At 33.5% G+C, this 23,116-nt stretch overlaps 3 protein-coding genes across 3 annotated transcripts; 2 read left to right on the top strand and 1 right to left on the bottom strand.

Moving 5' to 3' along the window:
• The first annotated feature begins 356 nt into the window (after nt 1-356).
• On the top strand, nt 357-3,783 carry LOC124541564 (THAP domain-containing protein 5-like). The gene is made up of 3 exons (XM_047119483.1): nt 357-664; nt 1,374-1,557; nt 3,379-3,783. Exons 1-3 carry the CDS (start codon nt 588-590, stop codon nt 3,748-3,750), a joined length of 633 nt encoding a protein of 210 aa, XP_046975439.1. The 5' UTR covers nt 357-587; the 3' UTR covers nt 3,751-3,783.
• Nucleotides 3,784-5,471: 1,688 nt separating this feature from the next.
• On the bottom strand, nt 5,472-12,139 carry LOC124541710 (serine hydrolase-like protein 2). The gene is made up of 7 exons (XM_047119645.1): nt 11,822-12,139; nt 10,342-10,458; nt 9,147-9,299; nt 8,663-8,765; nt 7,764-7,851; nt 6,432-6,529; nt 5,472-5,879 (listed from the first exon to the last, which is right to left on the bottom strand). The coding sequence occupies exons 1-7, from the start codon at nt 11,874-11,876 to the stop codon at nt 5,573-5,575; spliced, it is 921 nt and encodes a 306-aa protein (XP_046975601.1). The 5' UTR covers nt 11,877-12,139; the 3' UTR covers nt 5,472-5,572.
• Nucleotides 12,140-14,685: 2,546 nt separating this feature from the next.
• Nucleotides 14,686-19,858, top strand: LOC124541542 (serine hydrolase-like protein). Its single transcript, XM_047119458.1, has 6 exons — nt 14,686-14,828; nt 16,012-16,079; nt 16,624-16,893; nt 17,520-17,716; nt 18,483-18,580; nt 19,419-19,858. Exons 1-6 carry the CDS (start codon nt 14,797-14,799, stop codon nt 19,711-19,713), a joined length of 960 nt encoding a protein of 319 aa, XP_046975414.1. The 5' UTR covers nt 14,686-14,796; the 3' UTR covers nt 19,714-19,858.
• Nucleotides 19,859-23,116: the final 3,258 nt, after the last annotated feature.

Here is a 23,116-nt window from a genome sequence, read left to right as displayed (position 1 = left end):
GAAATGACTCAAATATATTACAGTTTTTTTACAAATTTATCAACAAAGAAAAATTTCATTAAAATATTTTAAATGTGTCTAAATAAAGTTAAACTAAAAATGCTTACAGAATGTTTTAAAAAGTTTAAGATATCGAATGATTATTGAGTATTGGTCAACCACTATGACAAAAATATTGGCAATCAAATCCCTGGTATTACCAATTAATAGTTTCACCATTTTTAACATTTTCCATGTAAAATATTTGTTATTCAACAAATTCATTGTTATTAAATAATATTACCAAAAACAAGCAACTCACAATTTTTTTTGCCTATTATTGTTTTAGGTGTGCCCCTGTTCACAACTTGTTTATGAAATATTAAAATAATTTGTCATATAACTAATGACGTTCTAGTAAATAGATTTGTTATTAACGCGCAAAAAGTGAAGAAAAGAAAACACAGACTAAACACAGTGCACGACAATTAGGAATTGGGACGTTTTTGACAATTAGGAATTGGGACGTTTGCATTTAGTCTGTGTCGCGCACGGCAACGAGTAATACGTTTCGCGCTCCTACTTAATTACAATAATAACTATCCAAAATGCCGTCGTGTGTGTTTAGAAAGTGTACCAATTACGATAGCAAAGTTAATAAAACACAAGGGATCTCATACCACATGTAAGTAAGCTAATATTCTGATATTTGGAGTTAGAAAAAAGAAAGAGATGGAAAATCCACTTTTTTCGTAAGAACGACAAAGATGCTTGCATTCCGGACACAGAATAAAAGTACAGATGCGTATATTAGGCAGTAAAGTCATCTTTACTTTAGTTTTTTTTTCTTTTACTAACCTTTCTTTATAATTTTGTTTGTTACACTTAATTATAAGTTAAACTTGTCGAATATAAGAAAATAAAATATAAATAGTTTATCATTACCATAATATGTTAAAATAAAGCTACTGAAATTAGGCTTTAAGAGTAGATCGCTAATGTTAACAAACAAATAATTTTCTTCGTGTATATTATGACGATACCAAAGATATTCTAATAAACAGATATGTTATACCCATACTAAACATCAGAAAAAAGTGTGCCGCGCCGGGGGCTGTTTATTTTACATTTCGTTACAAGTAAAAAGGATAGCTTGAATGAAACAATAAGTAAAAGGGATAATAAATAACTAGATGTTTTAATTACGCAAAACGTATTACTACATAATTATGATGTATTATTACGTATTACTGGCATAATTATGATGAAAACGACTAAAGGCAAACGTCCCAATTAGGACGTTTTCTAGTCTTCACTTTTTGCGCGTTAATGACATATCTGTTTACTAGAACATCATTGGACGACACCGACTATTTACCGTCTTTACTTCGTAGGTTTCCAACTACTGAGATTCGGCTTCAAGAGTGGATCGCAATCGTTCGAAAACAAAGAAGTGAACGCAGTTGGATGCCTTCAAAAAGCAGTAGAATTTGTAGCGACCATTTCAAAACTACCGATAAATATACTTCAAACACAGGTCGTACACTTCTCGAGAAGAACGCTGTTCCCTTTATAGAGGTAATAAAAAGAGTAAAAAAACTAAATGAAATATTTATATATATATTTAGCATACAGATGTGAAATAGATTTAAAAAAAAAGACAAGAACACAAATAACTTTAATCAGGACATAAACAACTTCAATCATTTAAAAATAAACCAAAATAGTTCTAACTTCGAATATATCTTAACATAAATAAATCATCAAATCATACATATTGAAGTAAATTACTTACTCAATTGAGTTTACAAATCCAAAAAAGACACAAATAACACTTATAACAAATTACAAGTCGCGCCAATATTGACCTTACTATTCGCGCCCAAAAAGAAAGAATAATGACGGCTTGATATGGTTTCGCGCGCTTTTGTTTCATTTTTATTTTATTCTTTCCAGCCAGTGGCATAGTTAAAGGAATCTCCTAAATATATTTTAACTAAATAATATATATATTTCTAGCCTACCTCAATAGTGGCGAGATATATTTAACTTATATTGTTTAATTTCCAAGGAACACATTAATATTCAAATCTCATCGACGAGTCTCAACAATGTCAGCGTACTAGACAGATAGATATTTTTGAAACACCTAGAAAAGCAGCACTTAAAAAACGCGTACGTGAATTAACATTCAAGAAAAACCTGTCCCGTCCAAGAAAGACCAAGCACCTGCTTTTAATCATCGCGTACATTCAATGAAAACTATAATCGATAAGTACACAAAACATCGCCTTCATTCCGCTCATAAAAATAATCCCGAAATAAAAATATCCCTAAGAGACAAAGAAATAAATTGAATCCTTTTGTATGATAGTTCAAATTTTGTATACGTGGTTTGTACCGTCTGCATAATTAATTTGTTAGTCTATGATGGTAATGTGCGGTGATTGGTAGCCCGAATAATAAGCACACGCGCAATTAAAACATCTAGGTGTCTCTTTTTTTCTTATTGTTTTTATCAAGCTATCCTTTTTACTTGTAACGAAATCAGCGTTGCCAATGTATGAGGAATTCCCCAAAATGCGGGGAATCGCAAGTCGTTCGGGGATTGGTTTGGGGATTGTCACTGTGCGGAGAAAACGAGGGAATTTAGTATTATACCAAAACGATCGGTAATTGATTCTTTAGCCGATGTTTTGTAAGCACGAAAGTTAAAATTGTAGGTCGATTATTATATTGTTTTTCCTTTATTTCTGTGTGGGGAATTGGGTAATTTTTTTCCATACTTTGGGGAATTTCGCTTAGTTTTTTGGGGAATCATATGAATAGGCATTGGCAAACCTTAGCGAAATGTAAAATAGTACCCTACGTCCTTTCTTGGAGTTAAAGTTTGCTTTATACCAGATTTCATCAAATTAGTTTAAGCTGTTTTGTCGTCAAAGAGCGATAGAGACAGATAGACTGAGTTACTTTCGCATTTATAATATTAATATAGATATAGAAACATAGTGATGATTGTAATCCTTTTTGATACAAGGCATACTGTAAATTAATCATATATAATAGTATAGTACGACACAACTTAGATGTCGCATTGGCAAAATTCATAAAACCGATCACATCCGAATTAAGTACGCTATCCCAAATTATCAATATTTATTTGTTATGTGAATATGATCTTTACACAAACGTAATAACTTGTAATATCATATGACGTAATATATTCGTCAATTTCACACGTCGACTTACATCCACTTGCTTTCTCGGTCGAACTGACGCGGGAATCTATAGCGACGAATAGCGTCGAATATCGCGATAGGGAGCTAGCTAGCTTGTTGCTATTGGTTGTGTAAATCTGATGCTACATTTAAGTTATGTGACAATATATCTATCTTTCAGGAAATACCAGGAAGCAGAATCAGTATTTCACCGGACAGAAGCAGTTTGCCCGATCCTGATCAGATTACGACGAAAATTAAACGAAAAAGGAAAAAATTGCTAATTATTAGACCATCGAAAGTGTCAACGTTGGATGGGAGATGGGCTAAAATATATCTGAAACAAAAGGAACGGTCTAGGAAACTTCTACAGAGGTTACGCTGTAGTCGACAATTGTGTAGGACTCTGAAAAATAAAGTGATGCTATTGGAAGACGAAATAAAAAAATTGAAACAAAAGCCAATTAACAAAAGTGCTCCGTTAATATTAACACTTTCAAATGATAATTATGAAAAGGAAACTATAAAGATCCGGGTTGCTAGATCTGAATAATATTCTAGTGCTGCCATTGTAAATAATGTTCATTTAAATTTATTTAAGGAACTATATTTTGTTTCACTTTCAAAAAACACAAACTGATACTGTTTTTTTTTAATTTGTATCAATAATTGTATTATTTACATATAACAGATAATTAAGTGATTTAAAATATTACGCTATAAGATGGCAGCTTATGTGGCTATTTTCTAAAATGACAACATTTCTTTTTTTTTAAATCATTTATTCGCGGCTCTTTAAAAGAGGCTATTTTCGTTAAGAAAATGCCGCGATCAAGAGTGCTTAATGAAAATGAAAATATTACAAACATTGAGACAAGTGTTATTATAAACACAAATTAAACTCAGATTGAATTAAATCACAATCATTACTTATAGTCCAAGAGTTAGTGAACCCTGGGAGTAAAGGTCTCCCTGTGAGGTTAGAAATTTGTATACTTTCCATTTATGGCACGCTAAGAGCAATAGCCATGTCCTTGCCGGCGTCAGCCCTGCACGTCATCAGCCCCTTTATTTTTTGGACTATATGTATATTTGTAATGTAGGCATTTCTCAACAATTGTTGATTTAGTTCACGTTGGCAGGCTGGTAAAATCGATGAATCATAACTTACTTTTTTCATAAAAACTTTACGATTAGGTCATGGCTATTGCTCTTAGCATGCCATAAATCGTAAGTATACAAATTTCCAACCTTGGGAGACCCTGGGAGGTTCAATACCTCTTCAGCTATTAAGGTAAACATTTTTAAAAGTTTTCTTTATTCTAGTAGGCTCATAAAAGCTCTTGAATCTTAAATTGGATGTAACTAAAAAACTATTGATGGTTCAGAAAGAAGATTCTACTACAAACAACCAGAAAAGCAAGAAAGTCTAAAGTTAGACTTTATTTTAATTACAGACCTTTTTTTTAACGCAGGGTAAATCTTCATTGACACCCAACTACTGGGGGGGGATGTCGGGTTATATGAGATTGTACTCACTAAAAACCCATCAGCACAGAATGGGAGAGGCTGCGGGATCGCCTTCGCAGCACGTCCGCTGCCCCTCCCGTTTTAATTACAGACCTAGCGACACGCCCCGGCTTCGCACATGGTTTGTTAAAGTCCTATGACCCCTAGATGGGGCAGAGGGCGTCCACAGAGGTTCTCCATCTCGATCTGTCTTGAGCTTCATGCTTCATCTCGTTCCACGTCATACCGATGCTCGTATGCATGCATATGAATGCACATGGGTGCCATACTGATACTAAATATACTACAGAATGTGTCACAACCAGTTTTCAGTCATTAGACAATACAAACCGCTACGACATCACCTTAGAAACTAAACATATTTGCGTGTCTCTATAATATATTGTGCATGTTTATACATATAAACGTTCCTCTTACAAAATACCTATCTATTAAAAAAAACCGCATCAAAATTTGTTGTGTATTTTTAAAGATGAGCCGAGATGGCCCAGTGGTTAGAACACGAGGGTTTGGAACATATTCCACCACGTTGTACCAATGCGGGTTGGTGGAATGCACATGTGGCAGAATTTTGATGAAATTAGACTAGAGATATGAATTATAAACACAAATTAAGCACATATGTATAGCGGTGCTAGCCTGGATTTGAACCCGCAATCATCTATTAAGATGCACGCGTTCTAACCTCTGGGCCATCACAGCTCATTGTATAACAGTGAGAGATTAAAAAATAAAACGAAAATCAATAATAATGTAATAAATTTTAATTCAAAATTGTACATTTTACAAAAATATAATACTATAAATTTCCCCCATTTAAAACAACCATAACCTCCCCCATGACGTTACAACTTCGCCTTGTTATCTAAACCTTCCAAACCATGTAAAAGAAACTGGCCCAGAAACGATGCAACTTTTTCCGGTTCAGCGATATGTACATCATGAGTTCCTGTGACAAACTTCACTTTATAGTTGTCAGACAGTGATGTACCGTTCAATAAAAATGGCGTCCCCTTAAAATGGCCGGCATTTATAGAATTGTCCGTTATTATTGTCAGCGTCGGCGTTTTCAAAGAGTTCAAGAGCTTAAGTACTTGTTCGGGGGGGAAGGGGGAGTGAATAGGGTAGTTTACCCTTTCGTCGAAGGTATACCTGAAATTAAAAATATTGTTACAGCGCCATCTATTGGTTATAGCTTGAACGTCTAGGTAGGGATACAGATCTACGAAAATATAGAGGTGAAAAGGAATAATAAATAAAAGGAAAAAAGTCAAACAACATTTTGAGAGCTGGATTAATCTGTGATATTCACTCTCGATTTGAGAAAAAAATGCGTTTTGGAATGTCTACAATCGATATTTATGTTATCGATATTATAGAAGTAAAATTGAAGGGTAAATAAATGCTTAATTGTTGTATTATGAACAAATACACATATATCAATCATAAACTCTTAGTAGCACACAATGCACCTGAGTGCATTGTATTAAGTATTAGCTAAACATGATAATTAATCATAACTCGTAGATTTATTTTTTTCCTATTTCCATTTATATAGACTATATTAATGTGTCCCGGCTTCACACGGGTAAAATGAGGTTCTTTAAAATAATAATTCTCGTCTTTTTTAGGTCTGTTCACAGAACACCGAGTTTGATCACAATCGGTAAATAGAATTAATTTACTATGAAATTTAAACAGTACCTGATAAGACCATTCCCCGCCGGCTCCGACAACCTACTAATTATTTCTCCCGCTAATTCTTTACTTATTCCGCGACGTTTCATCAGTTTCGATATAATCTGTAAATCATATATCATGTTAAAGGTGTAAATGATCCAATACTGTTCTAAGGCTTCTGTCTTGGTGGCAGGGGCTTGTGGAAGCCCGTCTGGGTAGGTACCACCCACTCATCAGTTATTCTACCGCCAAATAACAGTACTCAGTATTGTTGTGTTCCGGTTTGAAGGGTGAGTGAGCCAGTGTAACTACAGGCACAAGGGACATAACATCTTAGTTCCCGAGGTTGGTGGCGCATTGACGATGTAAGGAATAGTTAATATTTCTTACAGCGTCATTGTTTATGGGTGATGACCACTTACCATCAGGTGGCCCATGTGCTCGTCCGCCAACCTGTAGGTACCATAAAAAAAGAAGGTGTAGAAGTAACCACTAATTTGCTCCAATGCGGTTTCTTGGATACATGAAGGTTACCTTATGAGGGTTTTTCTTTACCGCCGAGCACGAGATTATAAAAAGAAGAAACTGCTATCGGAATTTTGGAAGTAGAAAATTGTTTTTTTAATTAGTAAGTCCCCATTAATTAAGTAATAACTAATATTTAGTACGACACAACTCAGATGTAGCATCGGCATAATTCGTAAAACCGATCACATCCGAATTGAGTACGCTATCCCAAATTAACAATATTTATTCCTTATGTGAAGATGATCTTTACAAAAATGTAATAACTTGTAATATATGACCTAATATATTCATCAATTTGACACGTCTGTTTACACGCACTCGCTGTCTCGGGTTGAACTGACACGGGAATCAATAGCGTCGAATGGCGCGATTGGGAGCTGTTTATATTGGTTGTGTAAATCGGCAGTAATCGGTTTTATTGAATTTACCGATGCTACATCTAAGTTGTGTCGTACTATACCTATTTAACCCTCCTTTCAAGGCTACCTCTCGTGTTAAGACAATAGCCCAAGCGATCAGGATCGATCTGCGCCATTTTAGATCAATAGGCGGCCTGTAATCCATTTATGTGTCAATTTATAAGTATACTAGCTGTGTCCGGGTCAGGTATTTTTGTAGCCTAAGTTACCCTTGCCCGATAACATCAGCTATCTGTCAGTAAAAGTCCCATAAAAATCGGTCCAGCCGTTGTAGAGATTAGTCGGAACAAAAATGTAATAAATGCTATTTTGATACATGTACTATGTGTGCGTTCAAAAAGCGATTTTAATACTACAAACAGACACTCCAATTTTATTATTTGTTATAGCTTAAGTAAACTAAGCTTACCGTTTCCTTGTCATACGTTGGTTTTTCCTCACTGGCCATATTAAACTTTTTATAATCTTTAAAATATTTTATAAATGTCAATTCGTACCTGAAAATAAAAAAAAAGCCATACTGATTAACATAATAGGTACAGGCCAAGTGTGGGGAAGTTCTGAAACATCTACAGAAAGGTAAAAAAAAAAATTATTAAGATTTTTTGTTAGAGCAGCATTTGAATCTATGAAAACTTTAAGTGACTAACTCAGTTCATGAGATACAGTAAAATGGTGGAAAAAGTTTCTTGGTGGTTCTTGCTGACTGACATTATTAAAAGACTAGCTGTGCCTGCGACCTTGTACGCGTTTGAATTTAACAAAAGAAATTGTAGCCTAAGTTACTCCTTATTATATCAGTTATCTGCCAGTGAAAGTCCCGTCAAAATCGGTCCAGCCGTTCCAGAGACTAGCCGGAACAAACAGACGGATATAAATTGTAAAAAATGTTATTTTGGTATACCGTGTATACATACATAAACATGCATTGAGTTAAAAAGGGCTATTTTAATTACAAACAGACACTCAAATTTTATTATATGTATAGATTAAAGAATATTTTGAGTTTTAAATGAGCCAGCGGATAATAAGTTCCCAACACTCATTGACATTGGCACTATTAAAAATATAAACCATTCCATCAGCAATGTACCACCAAGCTTACTTACACAAAACTAAGATGTTATGTCCCTTGTGCCTGGCCACTGGCACATTCTTTAAACTGGAACACAACATGTTTGTACCATATATGTATGCCCTAAATAATTGGGAGGTATGAATTTTCACACCATCATAATGACACTGGATTTAAGTTAATTTATTCAGGGCAGTTGTGTTAATTAATTTTTTAGTATAATTGCTCTTTACCATTTGGGAAATTCCTCCACGGGCACCACCACCCCTAATGTTACAGGGTCTAAGTCAATAGATTTGATTATCTTCCCTGGATATGATAGATCATATAGTTTACCTGAAAATTAATTTATATATTAACTTTTTATACAACAGTAATTCTCATATAATGGATACGGTTGCAATGCTGACACTAAATACAGATTTTTTCATGTTTCTTTAATATATTGTCTGTGTATTATATACAAAAATCCCTCCCTCTTTAATCACACTATCTATTAAAAAAACCGCATCAAAATCGATTGCGTAATTTTAGAGATCTAAGCATAGATAGGAACAGACAAGGGTAAGCGACTTTGCTTTACTATATATATAATAATCATAGGTTTACTAAAAATAAATTCAAATTTTTTTTACAACATTTTATAACTGCAATATGGCAACAATGGAGTTGGACGCCAATTTTTTTTTTTTATATAATATTCCAAATGCATCTCACCTAATGTACAACCCATGGAATGTGCCAAGTAAATGAAAGTATTCCATCTGAAGTGTTTCACGACGACCTGGATGCTGTATACGAGGTCGTACATGCTGATCATAAGGCCGTGCGGCATGTGATCCGATTTACCTGAGCCTGGCAGGTCGATACCTGAAATAAAAAAAAATATATATATTATTACATTATTTTATTTTCTGATTTTATGTAGATATTAATTTATATTTTGTAACTTATATTATAAATGCAAAATTACCTCCTTCTAAAGTGTTCAAGTAATACGTAACGCATTTTGGGGGGAGGGGGGGTCTCGTAAAACGTTACGAGGGTCTTTCCTACAACACGTTACGTAACTTTTTTTTTTAAATAAATAATGAGAGAATTATATCTCCAAAATTGGCAACCCTTTTAATTTACGTTTTACGGATAATCCCTTGATTGTATTAGTCTGGTCGTCATTTTTAAACTCTTCTCGCAAGTTGGCAAACCTTTTTGTTTATATTTCACGGGGTACGTAATACTTGAACGCACGAAGCGTTCAAGTATTTTAAAATAAATATTATTATTATTAGTAAATTACAGTTTATTAAAACGGGATATGAAGATGATGTTAGTCTATATCTAACGACAAACTTCAGTCCCGTGAACAAGACATTCGTAGATAATGTCGAAATATCGAGCTCCACCGAACAAAAATAAAAAAATAAATATCCTGTTTTGAATAACTTTAGTTATAAAAATAACCATGTTAATTTATAATCTAACTCCTGTTGCTAACACAATTTTTTTTTACAAAATACTGTACCGATTTTCATGAAATTTCAATGAGCAAGCAAGCTTGATCACCATAGGCATGAAACAATTCCTTAAAATGCGATCGAAGTCACAGCCAAAAACTACTTTTTAATAATAATATTACATTTGTATAAAATATATTTGTGTTTATAATTCATCTCGTGCTGTGCTGTGCAGGAAAAATTGTGAGAAACCTGCATGAGTCTAATTTCATAGAAATTTTGCCACATGTGATTTCCATCAATCCACATTGGAACAGCATGGCGGAATATGCTCCAAATCTTCTCCTCAAAGGGAGAGGAGGCCTTACCCAGTGGGTAATTTAAAGGCTGTTGTTGTTATTGTTGTATGAAACAGTGTTTCGAAAGATCTTTAGGACGAATATCAACAAAATACTTACCAATATAATAAAAATTCTTTGGTAACATTTCAATGAGTGGTCTGAAACTAACGACTGTGTCTTTGGACCCAGGGCAGACCAGAACCGGTGGATCATAGCAGTCGCCCCATGCAACAACTGTAACAAATATATTATTAACAGGTAGGTAGCCTTAGAAATGGCCTACCTGATGACATACAACAACATACATAGTCATACACACATATTGATGTACACTACCTTAGGAACTAAAATGTTATGATTCATGTGCCTGTAGTTACTGGCTTACTCAACTTTGAAGCAGGAATAAACCCATACAACACATACTTATTTGAATATGTGGTACCTATAATTAGGCTAGTACAGAGCCCTACCGACAAGTAATAAATACTACATTATTACAAATGCCTTATTTATAAACATTGTGAATTAAAATTAAAATAATTGTCTGTTTAAATCTCATTATCTTTGTCTAAAAGGCTGTTAAAGGGGGGTCTATGCGGTGAAAGTCTGTAGTTATAACCAATATATATTGTAAAATAATGACTTAACAAAGCTATTAAGTCCATATTAGTACAAGTTAAACTGTGATTTCTCTCTTTCCCTCGTCATAAATTTGATATTTGAAAGAAAAAGACAGCAATTTTTAACTTATCCCTCCTTAAACAGCATTGTAGGTGAGCCTTAAGTGAACTTATTTATAAGTATAGTATTTATTAGTAATATAAAATTAATAATCTATGATTACCAAGTGGTTAAATAGTGCAAATCTTTATTTATTCAATCCAAACAAGTAGATTATTTTTGATAAAAGTCAAAAATCAAAAATATACTTAATGGCTAGTTTTTAAGAGTTACATATTAACCAGCAAAAACGAGACAATATAATAATTAAAATAAAGATTGATCTTCAAATAAATTTTATAACTAAAAAATTACTTAATATTTCAGTGAATGATAAAGCAATAAAAGTATAAATCTATATTCATTCAAATTAACAATGAAAATAATTTTTAGTAGTCTTAAATATTGTGGTACTGAATTCTCATGTAAAAACTGTCTATTTCATCTCAAGCTAAGAAAAATAATTTTTTTTTTAATTTCTTTAATTGTGAGGCAACTGTCATGTGCAGTATGAAAATCAGCCTATGCATTGTGGTGGAATGAACTCCATACAAGTTCCATAACAGATAAAGAGTTCTTCGAACCCATGAATTTAGTATCTTTATTTATTTAAATATTTTGATAATTGTACGTGAATATTTAATAATTTCTAAATATAGAAATAAAAACAATATGAGGTATTTTAGTAACATGGCAGTTTAAAATTAAACCATTTCTGATTTCATATATTAAGGTTATAAGCGACTTTAATGCAACTCATTTTGAATTTGGAAACATAAAGTTTAAAGTTCAAATTCCGCTAAATAACTTAAATTTCGAACAATAAGGAAAATCCAGACTAGACGAAACTTTTTTTTTTTAAGCATTATATACTTACTGGACAAACGACCCCAAGGAGCTTGAATAAACCATTCTTTTTCTAAAAGTGTCATTTTAACTTATTTAATATGATTGTAAAAAAGTCTATATCACAGAAAAACTTCGTAAACAATCAACATAATCTTTATCACATCAAGATATAACTGTTATTAGCTTATCACAAAATTTTGATATATCCATACATTGAGAGTATGAAAAAATCTGTATAGCATACAGAAAAAATATAATATCAAGAGAGTATTATCTATATTTTAGAGTACAAACTACAAATATATTTAACATTTATTTATTCCATTTTTTATCACAGTATGACATATCAATAGTACATGTGTTGCCAAATGCTACTTTTAATTTGACGTCAACAGCAGAACAGCTTTTATTGACATTAAAGTACTTGTACTCCCAAGACATCACACAAGCGTACATAATTATACAAGAATTGTATTATTTATTTAAAAATCCAATTAAGAGTGTAACGTAAATTATTCACAAATATTTTTGTGTCATAAAGCTTTTATTTATTCTGTAAGAATTAATTAAAGAACATTTTTCTTTTGTTTTTTTTATTTTATATAACATAGTGCAGCGGTATCAGCTTAACAATTATTTACATCAGCAATTAGCCATCAACTTTAACAACTGATTGTTATTTCCCTCGTGCCTGTTATATTTGAGAGAAACACTAAAATATGAACTTAATTTAAATTTATTTAATATTGATGTTTTTAATTATATTCTTAGTAAGCCTTTTAGTATTTCATTAATTAAAAATTATGAATTTGTTAGTAATTCTCTCAAACTGATTTAATCTTACTCTTTTCTGAAATATAGGCTGCCTATAACCCTTAAAACAACAAACTCGCTCTTCAACTCAGTTTCTCTACTTTCTTCGGTGGTGACGAAGTAATATTAACTGGGCTGTTTGCCAGTTAGAAAACCTATGAATAATAAAATAAAAATATATTTAAATCTTCTCTCTATTTCAGGAAAGGTTTGAAAATCAAATCAAATCAGAATAAACTTTATTCAAGGAGGCTTTTACAAGCACTTTTGAATCGTCATTTTACAATTAAGTGAAGCTACCACCGGTTCGGAAAGTAGATCCTACCGAGAAGAACCGGCAAGAAACTCAGTAGTTACTCTTTTTTAACATTTAAAAAATACAAAGTCGTTTTAGTTAAATTGAAGCATGCAAGCACTCATACACTATGTACGATATACTATTTATATTTAAATTGATTAATTTACATTATTATCAACAACTTAACGTATTATAAAATAAACTGCACTAAAATAAACCGTTCAATATTAAAGTTACCAATGAAAGTGTAAGCGTTAATTGTATTTACTATTTTTTTTATTATTAAATTTAAATTGTTTCAAATTGTATTTATTTGAGTAACCTTCTCCAATGTCAAGAAAAATCATACAAAAATTCTATTACAGTATAGTATTAACAACAAGGTAAGAATCAACTAATAAGTTGCTTAAAAAAAAAAGTATGCATAAATATAGACAGTTGTAACTTAGCATACAGCTCAAAATAGTAGTCAAAAAGTTTTCATTATATTATTTACGTTTTTTTATTTCATGCAAATTTAGCAATATTTTATAATTAATTAATACATTTTCTATTTAATATTGTAACTTTATTAGTATTCATTAATTACGTTTTTTAAAATAAATAATTTAAGAATGAATTGTACCTATATGCTATTCTATAATTTTCCATTTACAACGCAAAGTATATATAAAGACTTTTTTAATTAATTATCCCCAATTATCTATTAACTTTTAAGAATAATAGTAGATTTTGTCGAAGTTATTGGCAACCAATATCAAAAAATACTAATTACAAGTTAACATCGAAATATTTATACACCTAATATTTAACTTTATTTTTAATTTACATACTAAGTTTTAAACAGAAATAATGTCAGTTAGTTTAAAAAAAATAGTAATTAAAACCTCCACACTACAGAACATTCCACATTTAAGTTAAAATAAAAAACGATTATTTTCATATATAAATTGAACGTTTTGAAGGTAACGTTACGTCACTAAGGCGGAAAGATAGTAAAACATAAACGTGGAACTGAAGATTGTCCTTATCAGAAGTCTAAAGTACCTATAGTTGCATAATTTAAAATACGAGTATATAGGATATACGACCTTATACAATAAAATTAACGATTATATAAGTCTTTACCACGATACGTCGATTAAACAATTAGCTGAATTTATTTTGTACGATGTATTGCGAATTTCATTGCTTGTTTGAAGATGAAATCTAGAAATCCAATAATTTTTAACTTTGCCGTTTAGTAAATTCAAATCGTTTGTAAAAAATACATTGGTAGAAAAAACATACTATTCGATACAAGATTTTATAGATGATATAAAGGCACACCTTTATATCATCTATAAAATCTTGTATCATCTATAAATTCCACAGAGTTAATACCTGTTGACTTCCAAGCAGGATATATTAATTTAAATAATTATATTTAACTAACATGACTTTGTATTTTGTAAACGTTAAAAAAGACCGAACCGGTGGTAGCTTATCTTAATTGTTAAATGACGATTCAAAAGTGCTTGAAAAAGCCTACTTGAATAAAGTTTATTTTGATTTGATTGGATTTGATAAATGGGTTACGTTTGATTGATTAGTATTGTACCTATTACTTAAATCATTTATACCCTAAAGGGTGAAAGATATGGGGGTCCGAAAATATGGTCAAGAAAAAGTAAATATAATGAACTATATTTGTTTTTCTTTATTTACGTATTACGTATAGAGAGATATAAAATATTATCTTGATAACATAGTCGATGTGTACGTTTGAAAAGATAAGGATTGTATATTGCATAGTATGATGTAAGATTAGCGAGTTACGTCGTACCCGGAGATTGTTTTACTTGTTACATTTTTCGTTTATATTATTTGTTGAATAACATATTAAATATTATATGAGAAACAGTGTACGCGTGTGTGCATTCAGGTAAATTATTGTTACTTAGATTATATTTCATTAAGTTTATTATTGTAATACGATGTAATTTATTATAATATTTTATGTCATTGAACTTTGACATCTAGAGAAATGGACAAAATAAATAAATACAGATTAATAATGCATAGAGAAGAATGTCATAAGCCCATTACACAATTAAAAAAATAAGAGATAAGGAATAAGGAATAGCGGAATCCAACAATGGCAGCACCGTTAATCAATTCATAATTCAAAAATAAGGAATAATAAATAAGAACAAAACTTCCGTCACGATGGGAATTTGTTTCTTATTTCTTATAGCCAGCCAATCGCATCAACGAAGTTCCGTAAAACTGACAGCAGCACGTAACTAGTAGCAGTTATTCAATCGCTGTGATTGGTTGAATATTGTAGCCTATCGCCTATTGTGTTTTGGTTGCTGTGCTATTCCTTATTTCTTATCTCTTATTTTTTCATTGTGTAATGGGTTTTAAGTCTTATTATTGTATACCATACACGGTAAAATGTTGTCATTTAAAAAAATATTATGTAAAATATTTAATGTACAAAAAGGGAGTCAATGAGGAATTGACTAGTGTTAGAGATGAATGGCAAATAAAGATAGGATTAGAATATTTAAAGTGTATATTAAGAGTTTTATTCATATTTTTTCATACTTATTTACATACAATTTTTAAAATAACGACACGTTTTTTAATGATAACATAGAGTTTGACAAATAAGTACTCGTAAAATGTTATATAGTTTTCTGCATCGATTAATAAATAATTTACAAAAGATTAAAACCGGCATCAAAATCAGAAACAGCTAGTGAATATATCCACGTAACTACTAGACTGATTTTAATAAAACACTGTTTCCTAAATTCAAGTGTTTGGTACACTTGAATTTTAATTAAAAATGATCATCTCAATACGACTTTTACTTTTCGAGAAATTTGTGGACAAAGATTCTAACAATTTCATACATGTATGTCGAATTGTGTATGTCTTTAAAGGTCGGTTAAATATCAAATTATGCCTCTAAACTTACCGGCTATTAATAGCTAAGCTAGCCATATAATAACACATCCAATAACCTAATAAGTTTCTATTTTGATAAAAACTAAACAAAGCTTTAAAATGACCAAATACTTTAAAAATCCAGTTACTTAAACACGTCTAATTTACAGAGCAATGTCATCTTTAAGATCAACAGAGAAAGAAATAACAATCAAAGCCCCGTGGGGAAATATAAGAGGTAAGTACGTTTTAAATACATCGGGTATAATCAGTGGCGGATTTACCAATAGGCTAAGTAGGCTGGAGCCTAGGGCGGGAGATTTAGAGGGGCGGCAAATTTAGCCTAAAATTGTTATTATCTTACAGAAATTAAAAAAAACTTACACTTATATGTGTACACATTACGTCCGTAATCCGTATAATCGTCACTACATAGCGGCTTGGAAAAATAATCTATAAACTGACAGAAATATCACCTAGTTTATAATCATACTAATAACGGGAAAAAACCGATGTAATGAGGACGATAGAACACAAATCATTAATGTTGCAAAAAGTAGGGGCGGCAGCATACATATGGGGACAGAGAAGGCGACTTTATTTTGGACTATGTAGTGATATATATTTTTCGGACTTACAGGACAAATTAGTCAATAGTCAAATGCAGAAATAGGAACATCAGTATTGGATGGAATATTCGACATGTGAAAAATTAGCCTCAACCCTTCAATCAGCAGAAAGGGTTAGACGCCACTAACAGATTCCTCTTTTATTTATTTCAGGTTTAACGTGGGGCGACTCAAATAACCCACCAGTCTTATTGAGTCCAGGTCGCATCGTACCTTGTTCTGGATTCCGTCCTCTTATCCTGAAGTTACCCACCAATTTTTACTACGTCAGTATCGATCTACCAGGAAACGGGTTCTCCGATCATCTCCCCAAAGGAGTGCGTTTCACAATTTGGGATCTTGTACCAACATTACAAAATGTCGCTGAACATTTTAAATGGGAACATTTTATTTACATTGCACACTCGCTTGGAACAGCTGTAGGTAATTATATTTTGTTTATGACTTTACGATAAGTAAGCCGAAATGTATCAGTGCTTAGAACACGTGCATCTTAACCGATGATTGCGGCTTCAAACCCAGGCAAGCCCTGAATATTCATGTGCTTAATTGGTTAAGGAAAACATCATGAGGAAACATTAACATATTTAGAAATTTTGCCACATGTGTATTCCACGTGGTGGAATATGTTCCGAACCTTCTCCTCAAATGGAAAGGCCTTAGCCAAACAGCGGGAAATTTAGAGGCTGTTGTTTTTGTTGTTTTAATTTTGATTGTTGTTTAAAATTTAAGACTATGAGTTTCTGGATTCAAAGCCAGGATTGAGCCAATACCACACCAAAAAACGATAACCACTCAACTCACTAACTCAGCGGATCTTTTTCTGTCAAACAAAGCAGTTGAGGCAAATGTTTTATTACCAACTTGTGCTAATCATAAACTTACTTACTGTATAGTACCATGTACTTACGTATGGTACTATGTACTTACCTTTCGCACACAAGACTTCCTTAACAATGCTTTTATATTTGGCAACAGAAGTATTTTAGCTGTAACTAGACATCTCCAATTAAATACAAAATGATTATGTTTAATAATTTCCATTGCAGGTAAATACTTCAATATGGCGTACCCGGGCGTGATGACGAAGGTAGTAGACTTAGACCCCGTGCCTGCGTACCACACGATCCTACCAGAGGAGATACCGAGCTGGTACAAGGAGATATACGGGAGTCATTACCAAGATAAAGCGTATAGAAAACATACAAGTGGCAAGGAGTCTGCGCCAAAGTATAGTTATCAACAGGTATTTAGTTCTTTCAATATCATTAGATACTTGGTAGTTGGCTTTGTGCAAGCCCGTCTGGGTAGGTACCACCCACTCATCAGTTATTCTACCGCCAAATAACAGTACTCAGTATTGTTGTGTTCCGGTTTGAAGGGTGAGTGAGCCAGTGTAACTACAGGCACAAGGGACATAACATCTTAGTTCACAAGGTTGGTGGCACATTGACGATGTATGGAATTGTAATATTTCTTACAGCGTCGTTGTCTATGGGTGATGGTGACCACTTACCATCAGGTGGCCCATATGCTCGTCCGCCACTCTATATCATAAAAAAAAATAGTACGGTATGTAAGATTGGTACCACTCATTCATTATATATTTAGATGGCTCAGTGGTTGGAACGCGTGCATTTCAACCGATAATCGAGGGTTCAAACCCAGGCAAGCACCACTGAATATGCATGTGTTTAATCTGTGTTTATAATTCATCTTGTACTCGGCGGTGAAGGAAAACATCGTGAGCAAACCTGCAAGCGTCTAATTTCATAGAAATTCTACCATATGTATATTCCACCAAAGCGCATTGGAACAGTCGGAATATCTTCCAAACCTTCTCCTCAAAGGGAGAAGGAACCCTACCGCAGCAGTGAGCAATTTACAGGCTGTTGTTGTTGTTGAAGTAGTAATACTTACAACAATACACACCCATGCAGGTACAAGAACACGTGACCTAAAAACTGGTAGAAGCTGTACAATAAAAATACAACATATTATTTCAATTTCAGGTTAAGGAAACAATAATGAAAGCTCAACAGCTCTCTGAAGAGGCTGCTGATCATATTTTAGATAGATACATAGAACCGGCAGGAGATGGACTGTACAGGTAAAACTTTAACGCAGTTTTTTTTTATGATAGGATGTGGACCAGCAACCAATCTCAGAATGACATATGTTCGTGTTTTGGTGACAGTCCGGGAGGTAGCGTTGTATTTTCGGCAGTGATTTTACACCGACTGTTTATCTTCTTTTTCTATTTATCTCAAATACTTATTACTGAACTCAGCGTCAGCTGCCGCGATGGGTGTGGAATTAGGACGTCGCAGTGGTAAAAAAAATAAAACAATTTAGTAATAGTACGCCAGCTCAAATTTTTTTCATGTATCTTTGATGTCATACTGAGCAAAAATAATATTGTCAGCGTACTATTACTTATTTTTTACCTTTTTCGTAGCCTCCTACACCCGCACCATATTGAGCAGGTGACGGTCGGTTCAGTTATTAGTCATATAAGATCAACTATTGACGTTAATATCAGGCAGATTACTATGACCTTTGCATTTGTAACGCTACCTAGTGTCCTCATGTAATTACAAATGTAAAGACTTTCTAGCCCAAGTCAAAAACGAACGGCCGTGACAATTTATAATCCCTTTATTTTATTTCGCTGTTCAAACTCAAACTCCTTTATTCAATAGTAGTAGTCGCCAGCGGCTTTGTTCGCGTTTTACGGTGTTGGTTGTCATGTGTTAGAACTAGCGCGCACTGGTGATTTTTGCCACGGTGACTGATGCAGACACAAATGTCACGTCGTAACGTGCGCGCACCTCCATACATATTCATGGACTTCTCCTCAAAGGGAGAGGAGGCATTTAGCCCAGCAGTGGGAATTTACAGGCTGTTGTTGTTGTTGTTGATCTTTTTAACAGATTTTCTTTTTTTAGATTCACGTACGACCAACGCATGAAAGGTACATTCAAATTACCCCTCCAGCCCCAACATTTAAAAGAAATGTACACAGCACTTAAAACGCCAACACTGGCTATAATAGCAAAAGGTTCCATAGACAACGGATCGTACAGTCGTGTACCCTTCGTGATGGACGAGTACGCTTGGCCGCATGGTAACTACAGATACAAAATTGTAAATGGCGGACATGACATACATCTGGAGAACCCGGGTTGTATGGCGGATGACATTTCAAAATTTTTATTGGAAGATTTTAAAGCAAAATTGTAATGATTTATTTACTCCCCAATATTTTTCAGTTGGTTCAAATGTAAGTTGACGTAATAGCTCGGCACTCGACAGTAACGAACATTAATATGTAATACATTTATAATTAAAGAAATAAATTATGGGTTGTCTGGAAGAGATGACTAATTAGCCATAAATGCGCCCGTTGTACAACATTTTTAATCTACATTTATTGTATTTATATTTTATTTCACGTTTTTATATTTTATTATTTTTTGTTTGTGGTGTACAATAAAGTACAATCCATTAATTAATTCAAACAAAGTTGTATTAATAAAATATATTTTTCTTATTAATCTGAAATAAACAATAATTTAAATGGTAACTTAATTTGTGTTTCAACTACCCACTATCGTGAAATTTTGCATGCACTACCCTAAATCCTATGTTACCAGCTTATTAAATATTATATACATATAAATATACTTATAGAAACCAAAAGGTACATAATAAAAAAAACTATTTGCTGGCCACAGCATCGCATATTTATATTGTTATAACAAGAAATATAATATTACTTATAGTTGCATCCTTATTGTACCCGTGTAAAAAAACACAAATGACAAATCTATTTAAAATTTTTATTAAAATATATCACATTTATCTTTCACCTTACAAATCACCATAACAATATTTATAAAAAAGGTCTAGAACATATTTATCTAGAGACATCCACACTAAAATTAAATAAAAAAGGGAACAAGACATCCTTTCCTTATTCGCTATTCTGATGGGGGGGGGGGGGGGGTATGTACGGTATTGTTCTTTATAAAACTTTACAATTTTGAAATAAACGATTAAGTATGAAGTTAGTAAAATTAATTGTAAATTGCGCTTCGGTTTACGAATGGTTTATTTTTATGGTTAATAAGCCTCCTAGTTCCTCCTACTTATAGGAATCAAATAAGTAGAAGGATCATCTGATGGAAAGTTACTATTCCCGCCCATGGACATCTGCAACACCGGGGTGCTTTTTAAGGTGAATGTGCCACCAACCTTGGGAACTAAGATGTTACGTCCCTTGTGCCTGTAGTTACACTGGCTCACTCTCCCTTCAAATCGGAACACAACAATACTGAGTACTGTTATTTGCCGGTAGAATAACTGATAAGTGGGTGGTACCTACCCAGAGGGGCTTGCACAAAGCCCTACCACCAAGGGAAATACATAAAAATGCCGTGATTATGTCATGTGTATTGAAATGCCAATAGACTTGAAGCTTGGAGAAATTTTGTCCCAAGGCGACAGATATGTCCAAATTGTCGGATGATACCTCCACTTTGGGGTCAACTGTTTGCACCATCTATGTGTCAGGTAAACTAGAAGATCACCGACTGATCCCGACAAAAAATGTAGTACCAGTAGTATCAGTTGGTCCTTTGGGCACTGCAGATCTTTTAGATGCTGGCAGTAATAATGGACTCTATTTTTTTGAGGACAGGGAAGTGATGATTATAGGGCATAATTATAACGGACCTAGACGGATTGCCTTTTTTTAGTGATTGTGTACATCAAAGCAATATTCCAGGTGTTAGGGACGACGTCTAATACGTAGAATTGCAAGAAAAATTGCTTTAAAACCGGTGCTAATTCTGGAGCACATGTCATCAGGAGAAACTGCTCTTTGCAAAAATTTAACCTTGGTGTCGTGGGAAATAATTCTATACCTTATCAATCACCGAGGAATTGTTGGTGGCAAATTTCTTCTGTCGTTATTGGTCAAGTTGTACGGAAGAAAGCCTAAAAGATCAAGGTTTCTCCTTAGGTATGGACCTACGATATTCAGTTCCTATGCAAGAAAGGAAAGCCTTCTTTCTCTATCACAGAAATTCTCTTTGATAGACTTAGCGAGAGACCAGAACATACGTGTTCTTGGAGGGAGACGTACTAATCTCTCGTCAAATCTACTGTGCTTCCACTTCGCCTTACCAGTAATATTTTTGAAGGTCTTAAAGAGGCAGAGTTGGCATTATTTTAGTGATAGAAATACGGCGATATTACAGCCTTGGTATCCTTACCGCTTTCGATATGACGCCGTTTTAAAGCAACGATCAAGCCAAGCAAATCCTAGATTTGCTACCGATAGCTACTGTAGAATACGGAATGAAGAGTTCCACACCCTGAAGCACTTCATCGGCGACAATCCACAATAACGTCTAAATCACTCGGCGAGAAATAAATCCGCCCCATGGGTAAGATTGAAACTATGACATTAAATCCTGACCCGCTGATCCATAATGCCACAAGCGGACTTGACTTTAAGCGACAACTCGAAGTTTTGGGTTTGCTTTATTTAGCGACATCTTATCTTGAGATCTGACCTTTAGTATAATGCAGAATATGTTTATTCCTTAAATTAACGTATTTCAGCTGTCGAATTGGTTAAGCAGGCCCGGTTTTGATTTGCCAGCTCCCAGATTTTAAGGTCTTTGTTGTCTTGGAACAGATTCTACATTGGTTTTATGTAAGGTCCTGTAAATGTATCCAGAACCTGTCTACTCTCACCCCTGTAATATTTATACCCAGGGTGGATGATCTTACTAAAGGCGTTATTTCACCCTGGGCATTTCGATATGATGATCAGAGTGAGGGCAGGGGCTGGCTTGGTTGAATCAAAGATACGGCAAAGCCATTTGACTTGTGGTGAAAGTTAGTGCTCAGCATAGCTAGTCCATTATTTTTGGGACCCAGCATGTGTTGGGCCTCTCGGAAATGCCAAAAAAAAGCTAGCCAAAGCTGAAAATTTACACCGGTTTTAATGCGAGTTCTTGCAAGTTGGGGATGCTAGCCAAAGCTGAAAATTTACACCGGTTTTAATGCGAGTTCTTGCAAGTTGGGGATGCTAGCCAATTTGGATACAACGCGAAGGTATATAGCGTAGCACTACCACTATATATAAGTAGTAAATACTCTGAAACCAACTTTTTAATTTAATTAAAATGGAATGCTTTTGGTTTTGTATTATTCAATGAATCAGCCTGTATAAAAATAGTAGGAATCTCATTTAATTTTCTTACAAAACAAATATTTCCATTATATTTAGTCCTTTTTAAGGTAAGTATATAAGTGTTTTATATTGCGTCAAACAGCGAAAAGTCAAACAGAAATTCTTTAAAATAAATAAATAAATATGAGACAACATCACATACATTACTCTGATCCCAGCAGCTAAAGCACTTGTGTTATGGGAAATCAGAAGTAACGATACCACAAACACCCAGACCCAAGACAACAAAGAAAACTAATGATAATCTACATCGATTCAGCCGGACCTCGGAGCGGCGTACCCATGAAAACCGGTGTACACCACTCGACCATGGAGGTCGTCATTAAAACCTTTACTAGAACTCCCAGGGAACCGAAAAGGAAATTCAAATAGCATCAA

Source organism: Vanessa cardui, chromosome 28, assembly GCF_905220365.1.
Source record: "Vanessa cardui chromosome 28, ilVanCard2.1, whole genome shotgun sequence".
Classification (NCBI taxonomy): Eukaryota; Metazoa; Arthropoda; class Insecta; order Lepidoptera; family Nymphalidae; genus Vanessa; species Vanessa cardui.
The sequence above is the reverse complement of the archived record's forward strand: the minus strand, read 5'-3'. Positions and strand labels throughout refer to the sequence as shown.

Coding starts and splice junctions, on each gene's coding strand:
- LOC124541564 (XM_047119483.1), top strand. CDS start 588: ATGCCGTCGTGTGTGTTTAGAAAGTGTACCAATTACGATAGCAAAGTT. Junction 665..1,373: donor CAAGGGATCTCATACCACAT/GTAAGTAAGCTA, acceptor TTTACTTCGTAG/GTTTCCAACTACTGAGATTC. Junction 1,558..3,378: donor ACGCTGTTCCCTTTATAGAG/GTAATAAAAAGA, acceptor TCTATCTTTCAG/GAAATACCAGGAAGCAGAAT.
- LOC124541710 (XM_047119645.1), bottom strand. CDS start 11,876: ATGACACTTTTAGAAAAAGAATGGTTTATTCAAGCTCCTTGGGGTCGT. Junction 10,459..11,821: donor TCCTTGGGGTCGTTTGTCCA/GTAAGTATATAA, acceptor TATTTGTTACAG/TTGTTGCATGGGGCGACTGC. Junction 7,852..8,662: donor GTGGAGGAATTTCCCAAATG/GTAAAGAGCAAT, acceptor TTTTATTTTCAG/GTACGAATTGACATTTATAA.
- LOC124541542 (XM_047119458.1), top strand. CDS start 14,797: ATGAGAAACAGTGTACGCGTGTGTGCATTCAG. Junction 16,080..16,623: donor CCCGTGGGGAAATATAAGAG/GTAAGTACGTTT, acceptor TATTTATTTCAG/GTTTAACGTGGGGCGACTCA. Junction 17,717..18,482: donor CAAAGTATAGTTATCAACAG/GTATTTAGTTCT, acceptor TTTCAATTTCAG/GTTAAGGAAACAATAATGAA.